Raw genomic sequence first — 18871 nt, 5'->3', positions numbered from 1 at the left:
TCCACGGGGCTGCATTAAGAACGTCAGCAGTAACGAGAAGAAATATTATTGGTGACAGAATACAACCCGGGAGGATTCCGCTTTGGATCTCAAAATCCTCCGCGCTTGAACGGAAACCTTGGAGGAGCTGACACATAGGTCAGGTTGACGCGCTATATCCGACTAAGGGGTGAATGGCAACGATATATAAAATCAGTGCAGAAGGTTTGGTGGTAAATGGAATATTGTCAAAGAGTGCAAAAGCGAAAGGAGGGTCTGGGTAAGAGGCATATTACCGCCAGTGTCAAACGCTCGGAATTTATTCAGTCGTTAACTGCAATGAGAAAATGAAGTTAAATCAAATCAACCTCAAACATTGCAGTTTTGCCTATTATCTGCTAACATTGACCACAAATAAATTGGGGTGGAAAGGCCGTAAAAGTGAATCCTACAAACACATTTTCGGCTAGTAGACCAGCGTTGTGAATGTGTGGTCACAAAGCAACACTAGATTATAAGAGTCAATCTTCTGGCTTTGTGTAATTACATATAAATGAGCCGCTGGCATAACCCAACAAGTCTTATTATAGAACTTAAGGGCATCTGTAACTGATTGCTAATAACTCCAATGCCTGTTCTCCTCATTGGGGAACTAAAGCAATAAATACCAGGTGGTCGAAATTCATTGGAAACGTTTGCATAATTGTACATTATTCTGACTTACGATAATGATGCAAGTACTTATCTGAAAGAGCACCTGATGCAGTTGCATTCTACTGGGAGATAATATGCAATGCCACGTTATCAAGCGTTTGCCTACCCCTACACCGTCTTCAACGTAGGAGAGTATGCAGGGAAGTCGTACTACTAAAACTGTAAAGAACCCCACGTTAATTTATGAAAAATATGGATGACCAAACTTTCACGAAAATATCGTTAGACCAGCTTCAAATACTCCCGCAAAACAGACCAAAATATGACTTGTCAATTCCAAGGAGGTGTTTACTTTCCACTGGAACTGGTAGATAGAGCAATTAAGTGGCTTACCTTCTCTACTTCTGTAACTAAGCCAAATGAGTGACTTAGAAGGCAACAGATAGGACTTGTGGTCAAAGATCCCAGGGCGAAACGTGGATTCGTACCCACCATGGAGGATGAGACCTGGGGCCTGCTAAGCCAACACCAACAGTTCTACTACCAAACCCTATCTTAACCTACACATGGAGACCGCTGGGTATTCTTTCTTACATAACAAAGAACTGCAGACGAGAAAGATGAATCAAGGCGCGCCTAAAAACTGGACACATGGTGCCAACTGTTTCTCCAGGTTGGATAGGGCTGACAACCCTCCACGAAAAACAACTTGTTATAAAGTCACAAAATGAGCCTCGAGCTGGATAGATCTAAAAATGACGAACCCCGCCACGAAAACTGATACCTCTTACAGACCAAATGCGAATTTTCTCTGTCAAAAATTGTTTGCCTATGTCATGGCTACCAAGATTCATACTATCGTGGGTCGGACACGCAAGTTGCTCGCTCGAAACAACAACTAAAATCACAACCGATAACAGCTACGACGATAAAATCTTCACACGGGTGCTGGCAGCCTACAGAGGCTATCTCAGCTTACAAGAACTGTTTCGCTCGAAACGTCTTACCTTATGGTCACAGCCGTTACTGTACAAGACAATGATTTTGCCAGTCCTCATGCATTCCTCGAAGACTTGGTTTCTTACCAAGGAAAATTGTGAATTCTTAGTCGTTTCTGAAAGAAGAATCCTTTGAAGCATTTTTGACTCCTACATGAGGATGGACGATTCCGTATCGACGAAATCTATGAGCAATACCATGACCCTTTAATTGTGGATAAAATCCGGCTGAATAGGTTAATCCGTATAGGTGAGGGTGATCCAGCCTGCAAATTCTGTAAGGGCAATATCTATGGGAGGCAGGCCCTGCCTGAGATGGAAGGATGGTGTAGGCTAGGGCGCTTTTAGGGATAGCGATTGATGAACCTGAAATACAGATTTCTACATGAGAGCCTTCAAAAATGACAAGCGCAGGAGGAAGAAAAAATTAATTTGGTTGCAACTCTGCTTAGTAGCGAACGTGTATCACCATAGGAGAGGGCCTAGGGTTTTGATGTGAAGGCTCAGAGAACGTTCGCCTCCAAAACCACTTACCTTTATTTTTTCACCGAAAATTATATAAAGGTAATTTCTTGAGTAAGCAATAATCCAATGGAAAGGCCCACGGTAATCAAAGGTGATCTGATTGGAATCCGCTGTAGAAGCAGCACTAAAATGAAGAGATATGTGAAAGTAGCACATGGAAAGTGACGGCCACTGTTATTCAAAAGCTCCAACCCTTCGTCAACCTTTGTCTAAGACGTAACATACGAATAAGCTGGCCTGATACAATTCGAACTAAAATTTCGTTGGCGCACAGGCCAGTTACCCGTGTACGTATTGATCTGAAGGCGGTATTGGTGGTAGTGATAGTTCACACATTAAGGAAGGGTGACAACTCTCTTGCTGGCGACGCCTTGCCGTGGAATGGACAACGAGCACATGGTGCAGATCAGTGCAGGAGGAGTGCAAGCATCTCGGGATCTCCTGGAGTGAGCTGAAGCGTGCCATTGTAGTCATCACGTCTGTGAAAAGTGACAGCTCTCTTGCTGGCGACGCTTTGCCGTGGAAAGGACAACGAGCATATGGCGCAGATCAGTGCAGGAGGAGTGCAAGCATCTCGGGATCTCCTGGAGTGAACTGAAGCGTGTCATTGCAGACATCACATCTGTGAACAAGAAAAAAAGGATTAAGGGACAGAGGAGATCATCACGAGCAGGAAATACAATTCCGGCTGATCTACAAAAGCGACTATATGTGATTTGGATACAATAGCAAAGGTCTTGGGTCTAGCTTGAAATGAGATGGGGTTCGAAAGATACTTAGCGGGAATGGTAAAAATGTCTTTAATTGAGCCAACTGAGGCTCCAAAAAAGTTAATTGATAGTAGTAGATCAATATACAGTCGTAGGCTGTTCGTGAATGTGATCCGCTATCAAATGCATGTAGGCTCGGAACTCTTTAAATCCACAAAGAAAAAATTTATGGAAAATAACTGAAGTATTTACTTCACTTTCGGTTAAATCAGTTTCTCGATTGGCTTAAGTACACATCGAACCCCGCGGAGCGCACAATAATCCACTGTCTAAAGTTTATAGAGGAAAGGAGGACATTATGCAACGTCAGCCATGTGGGCAAACTACATTGCAATCTGAACTTCCAGATGAAATCAGGAAAGGAATCCCGACTCCGGAAAGCCAGGTTGGTGGCTAAAAAGGACGTACTGATATATGCAGGGGTCCGCCGTAATATGTTATAGTCATTCTGCGGGAACAGGAAAAGAGGGTTGGTTTTAGCGGATAAGAATTCCACACATTGCTGCAACCTGGGGGTGGCTTATCTCCCTAAGATTTCCAGCTGCATTTAAACAAGATTATTTATCATAGATGTTTGTTGCGTGCGTTATTTCGAAATTATGGAAACTTAATCACGAGGTATCCAGCGGGGCATTGCACTTTATCTCTCCGCTTTTGCCGCCATCCACTTGGGGGACAGTAAACTCTAGTATGATACTGATACTGATACGTTGCCCGCTGGCTAAGATATTCTCTGAACGTAGAAACGTGAACGCGGTTATGCCAGGGCAGTTAGCGAACTCCGCATGGCTCTACGCAACGCGACCTTAGGGAAAGGTGCTACACACCATATGCAAAGCCTTAGAAACAAGCATTGGTCATCTGTAATGCTTCATGAACTACGAGATACTCAGAAGGTCCATTCGGATTGAGTAACGTCAACCACGAAGGAAGACTTATCACATCATGAAAATTGACTGCGCAGGTTTGCCACAAAGTACAGCTGAACGGAGGCGTTTCGGCGACACAGGTTTCTACATATATATTTGTGCTAATGCAGCTTAAGAATGTACTAAGGTTCGATTGCGGAGCTATAACATTTGAAGGCCTAACTGCCATGATATAGGAGCGGAAGATCCAGGACGGATCGCTTTTTCATCCAAAGCCTTGGGTGGTAGTTAGGTACAACTGGTGAGATGTTTATTGTTTCTCGACATATCGAGGACATTTTTGTCCGTAGATCTCCTTAAAGGCCTCAGAAATAATCCGTTCAAATTTCAATCGGATGTAGAATCTGGAAGCACAGAAGACAAACTGACTTCAAGTCTTTCCAATTTACACTGCCCACGGCCTGGTAGTGTCTCCAATACTCGTCTAATGGTTAAAAAGCATATTTGCGTCTTGGCAAAATTGCTCACCAGCGGAGAACATGTAAGAGACTCTACCTAGGGGATGGATCGTAATCAAAATAGTGTCCGCCTATCTGGGAAATGCCACACTCCATGACCGAAACAGCACAGTGGATAACGTGAGCCAGTCTTTCCGTAGACCAAGTGCTTGCGAGATGCGCTGGTGGTTCAAGTGGAGCTGGCAATTTATGAAATCGAGATTTGGCAACTGCTTCTGGAATTAATCATTTTCGGACAAAGTCAAATGCGGGTAAATGGTAAAGTAATCCGATCCGCATATTTGTGGACCAGGTGGTGGCGGTGGAATGTAGGTGCGAGAGTTTTGCGTCTTGTGATTAAGACCCTCCTGTACCGACCGAGTTTGCAAGGGATCAGGTGAGTCCATCGTAAGTGTAGCACTTCGTGCAATGTCTAGACTGAGTCATAGAATTCCTTCTCAGAGGCCGTCGAAAGAGCACGAGTAGTGCATGGTAGACACATTCTGGCATACTACATCCATTACCACACATATGTTTTTGTAAAGTGTAGCTACATGGGAGCCTGAAGCGCTGCTTATTACAATATCGTAGCAGCTCAATGATATGCCTCCTTCTGACAGGATGCATGATAATTCAAAATAAACTGCTATTATAATTAGCAAAGGGTTCCCTCTCTATAAACAAATTGAAGAATAACCTAATGTAGGTAACCCATCGTCAAACTCAAAATAATTCCTCAAACAGAAGGTCCTCTTTTCCCGTCAAAAATAATTGCCATTTAACAAAAGGGTAAAGAAGGAGACTTCTGAGAAGTCCATCCCATCTCCTAGAACAAATACAAGGTATGCTGCGAAGGTTAGGATCGGAAACTCTATTAAGCGGAATACGAATGAGCTCAAGGTTCACTTGCTTTAAGGAAACCCAGTAAATGAAGTCAAAAGGCGCTTAGCTGGGAAGGTTGATATCCTTTCTATCCAGCAAATAAGAACGAAGTTTGAAGACATGTTGAAGATGAACAGATCTATGAGCACATATTGCTCGATGCGGGCAAACAATTTTTCGTAAAGCATAAGCCATTCTTATGGGGATAGTTCCTCACTGGCAAGATAGAGTTTCAAATTTGGTCCTCCGTCAGATTTCCTAAGCTGAGAATGAGGGAAGGAGTTATGAGTTCTGGTAATGAAAGAGGGAACGAAATCTACCTAGAGTAAGCTAGACCCGATCTGTCATTTATGTACTTTATGGCGAGTCTATAGAGATGGAAACAGTTTAGTGGGTTTAAATCCCACATTGTAGCTTTTCTAGACCAGTGCCTTTAGAAATTTTACACCCCCGGTTAGAATAAGAAAAAAATCTATGGAGGTTAAATGGTGTCTAACTGACAAGCGACATGTGAGCAAAAAGCGAACTTGTAGAGAAGCCAAAATATCATAGGATATAATAATATAAGGATAATTAGAGTCGTTTATAGTTTAGATCGTTGCACATGTTCTTGCGAAATATTGCATATGAGGCTGAAAAAAATAACTTTTTAGACTTGACTGAATAAGGAAAGTGTGACCAAAGCAGTCTTTGTAATGTAATGGTTGAAGTCCACCCTAGTACCGTCGAGGAATGGATTAATATAATTTGAATATGATGAAGCCGAGGGTGTGTTGCGGACATTTAAACACGAAAGGTGTAGATTAGTAATTTAAAAGACAAGTACACCGTCTTTCTGAATGACATGTCAGAAAGCCTTAAAATCGGGAGAACTACAAAAAAGTCCCTACTTTCTCGCAATTTTCGGTAGTTAAAACGACCGAGATCACTAGTCTAAATTTACCTTAACATATTCAAAACTTTTCCAAAATATTCCCCCATCACTTACCACCTACCTATCTAAACATTCATCCATAATTTCACACATTCTCTATGAAAAAGTCCTTTTACAGTCACAATTAGCACAGCTCTTTGCACAAAGCCTATACTGAGCAAGCTTACGCTGAAAATCAACTCTCGAACAATTCTTCGCCAACATCAAAAGTGCTTACACGATTGCCCGTATCCGATTTCGGAAGTCGACTTAGTTCTGTTTCTCCTGAATTAGGCATAATAATACACACGAATCCTTGTCCGGTTTGCGAATCCCTTGGATGAATAGTTACTGGTGCGAATTTATCTGTTATTGCCTCGACGTAGTTCTGCAAGCGCTGGTATATTTCAGGATAGTGTTTCCGTAAAGACACACCTCGTCTGCTGAGAAGTGTTTGAATGTTCACGGAAATAATTTCACGATCTTTTGTAGACGTTTTCTTCTGAGTGTTGAATGTAAGGATTAGGATCTCAGTGAATGGTTCTTGCGGTGGCGCACTTTGTTGAAGGGCAGGATCAACTTCGTTCAAAATTGTTTTGCATAGTTTTAATTTGGCACATCGCGAGACTAATTGGCGTTCCCATTTTACTGGCGCAGTTCCAGTTCCCGGTGCTTCGGAAACAACACAGATTGCAACATAGATCAGCATCTTTGAGTCGGGCTTGTACTCGGTACTAAGCCGCAGTAGTTCTGAGTACAGCTCCAGCCCCATTTCAGCTGGCATTAGATCTGGCCAACGAACGTAAGACGCTTCTCCCAGACACTGAAATCCATTTTTGATGAAAGCCTCTGCACTTTCTGGGCTGCGAAAAAGAATCCGCACCACACCACGTCCTTGCGAAAAGTAGCCCTTCCGGGCTAGTAAACTCAAGTGACGCAATGTGTCAGTGTCGTCTTTGCAGGATGACAGCACCTGTCTGCATAGGTTGGAGACACGTGAATGTAAACACGCCTTCCGGTGTTTCTCCCAATGGGCACGCCTGCATTCTCGGGAACAATATTGATGCGAACAGTTATGGCAACTTTTGTATGCTTTTTTCGCCTCACTTGCCAGTGCCATTTGGTCGCACCTAGTATTTCGGCACCTTACCAGGAGATCTGAGGCAGTTTTCGATTCGCTCGAATCGAGACTGACTCGTCGGGGACTTTGAGCGGGAAGCATATCACTATTTTGATTCAAATTCGAAGCATTTGGGTTTTGTCCGTTTTCCAGGTTTTGTTTTTGCTGCTGTTGTCTCTGAGCATCACCTTCGCTTCGGCGTCGAAAACGACTTTGTTGGTCAACTTGTAAGTTATTAGGTGAAACTGTAGATAAGCGACCACCGCTTGTCAAATCATTAACTGTATCGCCTTGAAAAAGATAAAAAATAGTGAGTATCATCTGGATTTCATTTGAATCTAGAAATAACAATAAAAAGAACTAAACACCATCAAAACTCAAACTGGGTCCTGTGGAAGCATATATGTATGTATTTGTACTTTTTCAAAATTTTCAAGTTGCTTTTAAATTTCCTAGAACACAGTTGAGTTTTGTTGTCATTTGGATCACGGATTTCCTATTTTTTCCCGGGAAATAGTTCGAAGCAACTAAAGATTGGATAGTGATGTAATTGCGTCTTATCTCGAGAATATCTTTTCATGTAATTGATGGCTGGAAAACCGAACTTAGGAAAATTGAAAAATTGTTTCAAAAACGGAACCGATAACTGATAAACTGTGAAACTGGCATGCTGCGTATGGATATGTAAAGGGAAACTTCTTTTTCATCTTTTTCCAAAAAATATGACGCAGAACGAGTTGTACGTAAGTTAGTTCGCTTACCATGCAGCATAGCAGCTTGGTACTAATGGAAATAAGAAAAAAAGAAAACCAACAAGAAACATAATTAGAACTCGTCTTTTCATGGAACATAACTTACAGGTTCATACCTGTGGACCTGTAGGAATCAGATGGCAATCCAAGCAGGGATGCTAGGACATCTTCAAGCGAGGCGGCAGTCGGTGATGAACAATCTGCAGATACTGGCAAATGATGAATTTTGTTTCGAAGATCAGAGAGATGCGGAGTGAGATAGAGAGAAATAGGTCTTCAATTTTTGTGTCTTTTAGTTTTTACATTTCAGATTTTTATTTTCGGCAAAACCGATCAAAGTTTTATTTAGTAATTTATCCAATTTAGGAAGACATACTTATGTATGCCGCGAAGTGTTTTTACAGTAAAATGGCTATGTTGATGACAATGGTTTGTTTCGATTGATGCCGAAAGCACTGAGGAAGCAATGAAGGGTACATCGGGACCACAACGATTGGAATAGACTTTACAACATCGAAAAACAGCATGAAAATGTGATGATTTTTAAGCGTCAAAGGCTCTTTATATTAACAAACTAAACTCATATAATTTTCAAGTGTAAAAAGAAGCCACATGAAACCTAACCAATCAAATATAAAATGTACAAAGTAACATTAAATTTTTTTCAAGGGAACACATAACAAGTATACAATATGTATTAGGGGGCGGGGCTACCAATTTACAAGCATAAAGAAGGTGAGGACATTACAAAGATGCCGATGGATAAATCTTAGAGGTTTATCAATTTATGGAACCCTAACAGCTGTCTTAGTGAAGCTGGTTTTCTGGGGAGCAGCCAATACCATTTATAAAAAGTATATGCCCAGAGAGCCAAAACTCATAACTGAGACATATTAATTTTATCCATATGTCGACAAAGATATGATGGATTTAGTTGCTATTTGCATAGATATTTATTATTCGATAATCTAATGGCCGGCATTTCTGACCACCCCCGGTCTTACACGTATTCAAATCCTGGTTTAGCAATTTAGTAATGTTTTTGCTGCTACCCTCTGACTACAGGCTTTGTAGTATCTATCATGATCATGAAAAGAAAGCATGTTTTCTTGATTAAATTGACCTGAAACACAAAAGAGCACAGTCAAGCAATTGAAGCGAAATAATATGCTTTTAATGATAATCAAAGTTTGAACAAGAAATAATGCCATTAACACAAGATATACTTTATCTCATGTAAGTAGGAGTAAGCATATATGGCATCCTGTAATAACTTACTTATGAGAGCACTAGGCTGAGAAAATAAAAAGACGCTGTTCAACTCCGGCTGGTGGTAGAGGTATTTTAATGTTTGATTCGGGATATTAGTCGATTCAATTGTGAAAATAAGACCCAGACTCAAATAAATAACAACCCCCGAGAAGTACAATGTCGGAAAGACTCCCCCGTGCTATCTACAATTGAAATGGTCTAACACATTTCAAAGCTCAGCTTCGAATTTAACTGGTGTGCCATCGATCATGATTATTGTTTATGTGGCATCACCCAATAAGTTCTTGCAATGTATCCGTATATCAACCCAGCAACCACACCCCAATACCGATTTAGCCATGAATCAACCAACAGCCAGCCTCACACATACACCCTTCACTTTCGCTCGCTCCCTCTACAATTAACACTCCTACCCCCAATCAACTACCCTCCATACCTCCAATTCCCGTTCCTTCTTTGATCTTTTCCTCATCAGTAGTAATTTCCTCACCCAGTCTCATTTCAAATGAGTTCCCACTGGCCTTAGTTACACCATGAACGGGACAAAGTCTGAAGAAAAAGACGAAGAGGAACAGCTCCCTAAAATCCAACCGACCCTTCTCCCAGACTATTTCAGAGCCAATTGGAGTTCAGTAAACTTTAAACTAGCTAGTCATTAGAACTGGTCCTTCCAGCTCTGCAGTCTCTGATGAGTTATACGTTCACTAATCCTCGATTGCTAGGAATCTGACATCTTTCCTAATCAGTGAAAGAAGGGTATGGTGTTATATTTCTGAAAAGGAGCAACCTTGGGTACGCCAAATGGGTGGGGGTATTTGCAGACTTCCTGTTGTCGTGAAAATCGATCGACAGAGACCAAACTATACATACATATATATCATATATATAGCGGAGTGGAAGGCCATATCCGCAAGGACTGCGGATCTAACCCAAATTGCTTGCTGGGCAAAGGAAAGGAGTGTGTGGACCATCGGTACATTGCAGGCAGTAGAAGGTGCCCGGAATACAGAACCGCCCTTAACACCGCCAGACGGCGCGGGACCTATACTCGCAAACCATCCGCGAGAAAAACATCGAAGTGGCCATAATTAGTGAGCTATGTTCAAACCACGGTGGTAGCATTTGGGGCAAAGACCAAACGGGCCAAGCAGCGCTACAGGCTTGGGAGAACAAGCCTTCCAGGAAATAATAGGAAATTCGGAGGAAGGCTTCTTCTGCTGCTATGCTCCACCCCAGAAAGCCGACTGGTTTGCTCGGTTGAAGAACGAAAGCTTTTGAGTTGGACACGCTTTCTGCAGCACTTAAATCCGATATATCCCTGAATGCTGCGGCTAGGGAAACGTCTGAGCAGCAAGAACACTGGCGAGCGACAGCTGGATCCCACAAGCGGTCGATGTTCAACTCAGAGGGTCACAGCTCTCCAATCCGGCTTGAAGTGGCGGACACAACACGCAAGTGCGCTTAAGCGACCATCAGATGACGATCGCTTTTGAGGCCAATATCAGCGCCTCTCTTGTTACGCACATCTAGGAGGCAACTCCTAAATCTACTGCTCGTGCGGTGTTGGTCAGTTGAAACCAAACTGATCTTAAGGCAGACTTTGTCCTCGAACAATGTGCCAACAATGATGAGGCGGTAGAAGCTGTAGAAATCCACAAATCCCCTACCATTATCATTACACTTACAAGATCGTGCTTTCCCATCACAAGTGCCAGCAAAGGTGTTGTTAGAGCCTACCATGGCGGTTAAGGGTGGTACTCCACAAATTCCTATTTTTGTTAGTCACCTTTTATGATAAGCAGAACTGCCATGACGTGGCATGTCCATATCTCGGTGTTTTTTGACATCTACAGGAAAATTACCCGTACCCGACAAACATCCCAATAACCTCCAACCATTCATAGAATCAAAAAATTCCCCCCTTCAACTCCATCGCTTACCTTATGTAAAAGAGAGGCAATTGAAGAGGAGAAAACTGACACACTTAAAGTAAATCCAAAAACAGATTTCCCTGTATTTAGTGAAGGGTAACGCTAAAACTAACCCGGAATGCGATGAGGTCTACGTCGGACAAACAAAAAGACTAGTGGAATTCAGAATCAAAGAACATATAGGGAAAACACCACGTTTGGTTTAGATTCTCCCTCTCCATTGTGAACCTTGGGTATTGACACATCACATACTTTGGATTCTCCGGAATACCACCGCAAATGTTGGCAATGAGTCCCTGCTTCCATCGTCCCTTCGTAAACTCATCTCATCTGTGTGCCCTTCCATACGTCTTGCATGGTACAGCACACTCATTTTTTTCATCAGAATGTCGAAAGGAGTCACGCACACCACCACCATCTGATGTGGTTCTAAAAGCATTACGAACCCTCAAAACCATCAGCTGCTATACCAAGTTCGCCTGCTTCCGTCTCTTAGAGTCTGCAAGCGTCTCCGCTCACACAAAGTAAGGTAGATCGCACCACCCACCAATATTCGGCAAAATTTTTGCAAATGCCATGATGGCACTGGCTGCCTTTTGCCATGTGTACTCTAGGTGTTCCCTGACGCTCAATTTGGTGTCAATTATTTGATAACCGTTTTTGATACGATCATATCCGCCAACTTTCACTTTCACTGCGTTCTTTTTCCTGCGGTTCGTTATTAAGACAGCTGCCGTTTTCGAGTCCGGTCAGGTCGGCTCATTCTAGCACTTTACCGCTTTCACTGCTTCTGTCGCGTACACCTCCGTATCTTCTGGGTGTTTTGCTGTAATAATTACAGCTAGATCATCTGCAAAGCCGACAATTAAAGTCTCCTTTGGGATGGGAAGAGCAAGCACCCCATTATACATGGTATTCTACGACAGGGGATCCAGTGCTTCGACAAGTCATTGCTGTTTACGACGATGGGTAGTCCCCATTGAATCCAGCAGGTAGATGGGATGATATGATGTTGGGTCGCCAGTTGGCTTCTCAGGTTTAGGAAACCATACCAACTTTTGTTTTGCCACTCCTCCAGTATTCCTGGAGGTATAATGGCCTCATTAAGCTGGACAACCGGTTTCCTTCCGCTATTTTGGTGGTAAGGGAATAGAGTGATAACAATCTGTTTCAGGAGGCACGGACAGGTCTCCTAAGGTGATCTCCACAGCCTTTTCGTTACCATCCTGTAAGGCTCGCCCGAAAGGTTGCTGTTTGTTCCTTTCAGTTCTTTTTACTTCTCCGACTGGCTTCTTTTTAGCGGCCACACAGTTGTCTGTGTGTCTCCTTTCCACCGTCGGCACCGGGCTTTTCCCTGAACCTCTGGTAAAGCTTCCTTGGCCGGAGGTATGCGGCTCGCAAATTTATGTTTTCGTTGTTCCACCAATGGTTCGGTGCTTCCGTCACACATCGGGTGATTTTTGTGGCTTTTTCTCGAGCCGCCCCATTCAGGAATATATCGGGTTTAGGTGCTGCAGAAAACGTGTCCAACTCAGATATGCAGAGTAATCCGACCGAGAACATCGATGATCACTGGGCCGGTATGAAAAATGCTCTTTTCTCGGGGGTTGCACAGGTGGTCGGCCACATCCCAAGGGGTCGTGATAAGATCTGGTTGGCTGAGGAATCATGGAAGCGAAGCGGTGAACGAAAGGGTTGAAGGTTCCACTTACCGCTGTAAGTGATGGCGCGCGGGCAAATTAAGTCAGCATTACCTCCTGCACATTCCTAAAAACCTCCACCACCTCAAATCTTGGCAGCATCCATTGCATTGAATAATGTACCAGTCAATATATATGGAGACTGGTCATCTTAATATCATACATTCATAAAATTCATTTGCTTGATCCAAATCACTGAGTAGTACATTGAAATTCATTTGCTTGATCAAAATTCATTAATTGCTGATCAACACAATGAACTTCAATAGCTCAACCTAATTTTTGAAATATTGAAGATGAATGCTAACAATAAAATATATTATGCATATGCATTCTTCTTTTTCTTCAGCCTTTGTCCCGTTCACAAGCGGGTTCGGCTCGTCGTGATCGGCTTCGCCATTTAGCTCTATCGAATGTCTGATCTGGGTGCAATCTCGAGGCTTTCAAATCCCCATCTAGCGTATCAAGCCACCGTTGTTTAGGTTTGCCTTTTGGTCGTTTACCATCGACTTCGATGTTCAGACCAATCTTGGCAAGTGAATTCTCGTTAGGACGAATTTCGTGACCATACCATCGAAGACGCCTCTCTCGCAACTTTTCCACGATCGGTTCAACCCCATAAAGATCGCGCATATCCTCATTTCGGATGTAATCTAAACGTGTGGCGCCACTAGTCCAACGTAGCACTTTCTTCTCCATTACCGCAAGACGCCGTTAATGCATATGCATTAACTAGGTCAAATTGTAAAAGTAACTTTCATTATTCAATAAGTAAAATTAATCAGACTGTTGTAATCGAGCTTTTAGTGAATAAACTTCAAATTCAAATTTATATGCTTTTAATTTTTTTTCTTTTACCATAAAGAACAAATACATAAGTCGCGTGCTCGAATTCTGATACCAAGCGAAATCCCGAGAAGTTCAGCATAGTGTACGCCGTGGTCAGGAAAACAGAAGAGAGTGGAAGAAATGGATGATCATCAAGATCCCAAAGAAGAGGATCCGTTTTGAGTGTGACAATTGGAGGGATATCTGCGTGCTCGCTGCCGTCGCAAAAATAATAATTAAAATAATTGTGAAACACATCAAAGAACATCTCAAAAGCTTGAGTGACATAGAGCAGACTGGTTTCCACTCGGATCCATTAACACTCTACGGATCATTTTGGAAAAGTGTGTGAAGTTTAGATCTTCGATGCACCTGCTATTCATCGATTTCGAGAAAGCCTTCGATGGCATGTCGAGTGTATCTAGAGTTTTCTACGCAGGAGGAGCATTCCGGAGAAACTAATAGCTAGTATCAGAGCGACATATGATGACGCAAGATGTCACGTGCTGCACCAAGGAGGGAGGAGGATTCGGAGATCTAAGCGGAGTCCGCCAGGGTTGCATCCTGTAACCAATATTATTTCTTCTTGTTATCGTAATGTTCTTCATGCTGCCTTGTTGGAAGAACGTGCAGGCATTTAAGGGACTATGATATTTTTCTTCAAAGACGACGACTACCATGATGACATCTATTTGTTCTCTCACCGGATCGTGGATCTTGGCCACATGACTCTGGATTTGAGAAGAGAGGCAGATAGAGTTGGATTGAAGATAAACATCAACAAAACTAGGGATCTCAGTCTGACCAGTCATCGCACTCTCCTTATGTGCATTGCGGTGGCTCTGAACTGGATGTTGCCTGATACATTAACAGTGCTAGATCCGTTTTCACTGTTTAGTCTAAATTCTGAAAATGCGTTTGTTTCACAAAATGCTCGCTAAAGCTCGTTAAGCTCGGATCGGAAATTCAACGACTACGGCAAGGGAAGAAAGAGTAGAGTTTTGAAACCTGTAACGTACGTTTTCAAAAGCGAAAAAGGTAGGAACGCGAGAATGCGGCATAGACTTCAAATCAACCTACGAAAGAATTAGTGCGTTTCGAGTGAAAACTAAATTTTTCAACGTTTGGCTAATAAACTTATATCTCCACAAGAAGACAACAACGACTCAATAAAACAAAATTCTGTAGTGGCCTTGGATCAGTGTTTGGCGATATAAAAGTAAAGATCGAAAAAGGGCTGATCCACCGTAGAAACACTGGGAATCCTGGTCTCCACGATATAACTATAGAGAACGAAAGCATGCTCATAGAATTCGCTTGTAGCAGAAACATGCGTTCTCATCCATTTGTTTCCCTCACCGCAGGACTCACAAAAGAACATAGAATGATGTCCTCATTGAGAAACGAGCTACATATAGCGCCCTTGACGTACGCTGATACCACAGGGTAAATCGCGACAGCGATCAATACTTAGTAAGATATCTATGTCGGATAGCAAATAATGGGAGTAAGAGTGCAAAGACGTTCAATATTGAAAAACTTTAGAGTGAAGAAATGACATTGTATGTTGTAGCGTTAGAGGAACAAATCTTGCAAACACTAAACCGACATTACGAAAAGCTGGCCAAAAAGCCAAACTCTGTATATCGAAGGAGCAGATCCTGTATAGGCACCCAACCCACCACCTATGTATACTCAAAGAATAGAGGAATATCGTTGTTGTGAACATCTTACAAAGCGCTGATTAAAATAACCGAACAAAGCTCGAAAAATTCCCAAAAAAGATTGTTGACGAATTCCAGGATTTCAACATGGAAATTCAACGATTGATCAAATATTCTCAGTAGAGAAGATACTAGATAAGCGCTTTCGTTTTACGACATACGATAATATCGATCGATCAGTACTGTTTAAAATATGTACTGTCGGAATTTGAAGTTTCAACGAAACTGATTAAACTCATCATAATTCAGTCTTGTGCGCAAATAAAGATACAAACTCCACAACAAAATGTTTTGACGTAGGCTCCGGATTAAAGCAAGGCAATGGGCTGGCCCCAACACTACTTAACGTCGCTTTAGAATACATAATCTGAAACGTGCCAGTGGATATAAATGGCACGCTGCTGGATAAATCAAATCAGAGTAAATATCCTGACATTGTCGAAGGAGAGTGCGACTATGGTGAAACTTGAAGGAGCCGCGAGAAAAGTTGGCCTTAAAATAAACGAAGAAAAGACCAAAACTAGAAGAAAAACATTAATCAGACAAAACGCGATACCAAACAATAACAATTTCGAAAAAGTTGACAATTTTTTGCACTTAGCGATAATTCTCACAAAGGACAACAACGAAAAAAGACGAAATCAATAGCTGGATCATGTTCGCAAAAAAACATTTCACCTCCTCCTGCCAATTCTGAGAAAATAAAAATGTAGATAGGAAAACGAGATTTACAATATATGAAGTTTTGATTCGCGCGGTCCTATGTTGTCGCAGCAAGGCATGGATGATTAACCAGGCTGGAGAACAAAACATCGATACTTTCGAACATCGAGTCGTCAGGAGAATCTTAAGCCGGGAGAAGGTGCATGGCGGTTGGCGATCCGAAGTAGATAGAAGGGTTCACTGGACAATGGTTTCCGCTTTTAAACGACGCGGTCTCTCGACCGAGAAGACAAAACTTCAGGAAGCCAAGGACCAACATCGGAATCTAGCACCGTTTCGCCAAAAAAAATAGTGATTTTTACCAGTATAGGGGCTTAAGATATATTTGTACAAAACGAAGGACTAGGAAATAATTGTCCCAAGAAGTATCAAGCATGCTGAAATGCATCCCAATCTGTTTGGAAAGTGGATAAGGCGATGAATTAGATTTATTGCGGTATACATCGATGTTATCGTCCCGGAAAGAGGAGTGTTCCACTACATCACCAGGACAGGTCCACCACTGGCGCAACGAGTAGCAGAGTTTGAATCTACGATCGTTCAACCTCTAACAGCTAGTCCGTACCGTAAAGCGACTACCAACGTATAAATAGTATCACCATACCGGGCATGCCTCCAATTTCTTACCCACAAGACAACCGTTATCACCCCTTTGGTGCTATTTGAATTTTTGGAAGTGATCTTTGGCTTAAAACACGCTGTACAGGTTATCTAACGATACATAGAAACCACCCTCAGAGGACTCTAGTTTCGCACACGTCAATGATGATCTTAACGACGCCAAAGGAACATCACCAGAACTTACGTACGTATAGTTCAAGCGACTTCAGAAGTTTCGTTTCCAGATAAACGTCGCCAAATGCGTTTGCGAAGCCTCCACAGGAAATTATCTGGGATACCAGATGACATCGTTAGATCAGCACAGCAATGGATGGTAAATCTCTATAGGTGTTACTTGCCCAGAGCAGCTCAAGTATAGACGCCCCTACATTGGCTGTGAGCCGGAGCAAAAAATTGAGACCCAAACTTCTTGCACTCCAGAACTTCACGGAGACGGAACGTCGACTAGTCCACGCCGCGTTGCTGAGACACCCGCGCAAAAATACAATCCATGCGATACATATTGACGCTTCAGATATAGCAATGGGCACCGTGCTGGAACAACACGTGATTACCTCAAGGTTTTCTTTTCTCGAAAATTCAACATTGAAGTACGTACGATCACGAATTGTAAGCGATTTACAGCAATTTAAAGAACGTTCAGGACTTGGTAGAAGGCAGACAAGTAATAATAAAGATGTACCATAAACCGCTCATATATGCATATGGGCAGGCATTTTAAGAGGCTTGGTTACGTAGCAGGCGAAGGAATCGCATAGGAATACCCAAGATTCGGAGTCTAAGGAACTTCAACAGCGATACGGAGACCGGTGAAATTCGGCCGTAATCCCTGCCAGTTTAACAAAGCTCGTATTTAATATGACTCACGGTATTGCACACCCCAGCGGTCGTTCTACGAGAAAGTAATATCAATACATACACATCGACACAGTCGGTCCCAGGTCAATGGCGTAAACATGCCCTGATGATGATAGACAGGGATACCCGATGGGCGGAGATAGCGCCGATTAAGGACACAGCCGACAGTTTCAGACATGTTCTTCACCATTTTAATGGCACTGTTTGTATCTTCAGTAGTGATACAGCGATCAGGGAACACAACTTGAATCTCGATGTTTAAAGTTCTCTTGCAATTGCGAAAAGAGTAATACGACGGCGTACCATTCTCCTTCAAACGCGATCCTTGAACGATGGCATCAATCGCACAAGGCAGCAATAATAGGTCCTACTAAAAGCAACGGCTGCGTTAGCATTCTCCCAATGATACTCTTGTGCCTCCGTATCACCTTTAGAGAGAACCACCTGGGAACAAAGGCCGCCAAGTTGATATAAGGTACTTCGCTTTAATTATCCGGGGACAGGGTACATGCCACTAAATGCGTAAATATGTTTTGCGAGATTCAGGTGGCAAATAAGACCTCCATGTCCAACATCGACGGCGCACCACCACCGCGGTAAGATCTTTGTCCACAAGGACCTGGCAACTAACTCACAGGGTTGACTGCGTGAGGCAGCCTCTAGCGCCGTAGAACGAGTTTTCTCTGGACGTGAATGGATGAGAAACGAATGTCAGCGTCGAGCGGTTGAAGCCGGCAATTTTCAAAACGCCGTCCGTTCCGGAGACAGGGCAGCAGGTTTAACCGTCAAATGAATCAACAATGAAAATATATCCCTGCCAAAGTCACAGAGAGTCAGGTTTGCAAAAGAATCACCAAAGTAGCCAAATCGTCATCAATAGCAATTCCTGTGTTGTTTGACTTGTTCGCTGGTGTCGTTCTTTCAGATTGAACAGAACAGTTTATCAATGGTTTCAAAATTTTCGGAGTGTTCATATGGGCACAAGTGACGCTGAACTTTCTGGACGCCCTGTGGAGGTTACTACTCAAGAAATAATTGATAAAATATATGATATGGCGATGGATAACCGCAGAGTGAAGGTCTGCGAGATTGCTAGTGCTGTGGGCATCTCAAGTAAACGGGTACATGATATTTTGCATACACTTTTGGACATGAAAAAGCTAACCGCAAGATGGGTGCCGCGATTGCTCACGCTTGACCAAAACCGAAATCGAGTGAAGTGTTGCAAGGACGGTTTGCAGCTGTTCCAGAAGAA

General features: G+C 42.7%; 1 protein-coding gene across 9 annotated transcripts in view; it reads right to left on the bottom strand.

Annotated features, from left to right (window-relative positions):
* Nucleotides 1–1839: 1839 nt before the first annotated feature.
* LOC119650960 overlaps nt 1840–18871 on the bottom strand; it is a 299212-nt gene continuing 282180 nt past the window's right edge. For 4 of the 9 annotated variants that reach the window (XM_038054208.1, XM_038054207.1, XM_038054206.1 and 1 more), the window contains exons 8-9: nt 8076–8168; nt 1840–7497 (exon numbers count right to left, since the gene is read on the bottom strand). In XM_038054208.1, coding sequence (XP_037910136.1) covers nt 6284–7497; nt 8076–8168 — 1307 coding nt within the window. In that variant the 3' untranslated portion in view covers nt 1840–6283. Of the gene's footprint in view, nt 7498–7968; nt 7991–8065; nt 8169–18871 lie in introns of all 9 variants that reach the window. The other 5 variants (XM_038054213.1, XM_038054214.1, XM_038054210.1 and 2 more) reach the window with 5 other exon arrangements.

This window comes from Hermetia illucens, chromosome 3, assembly GCF_905115235.1.
Source record: "Hermetia illucens chromosome 3, iHerIll2.2.curated.20191125, whole genome shotgun sequence".
Classification (NCBI taxonomy): Eukaryota; Metazoa; Arthropoda; class Insecta; order Diptera; family Stratiomyidae; genus Hermetia; species Hermetia illucens.
This window is presented reverse-complemented; position numbering and strand designations above follow the sequence as displayed.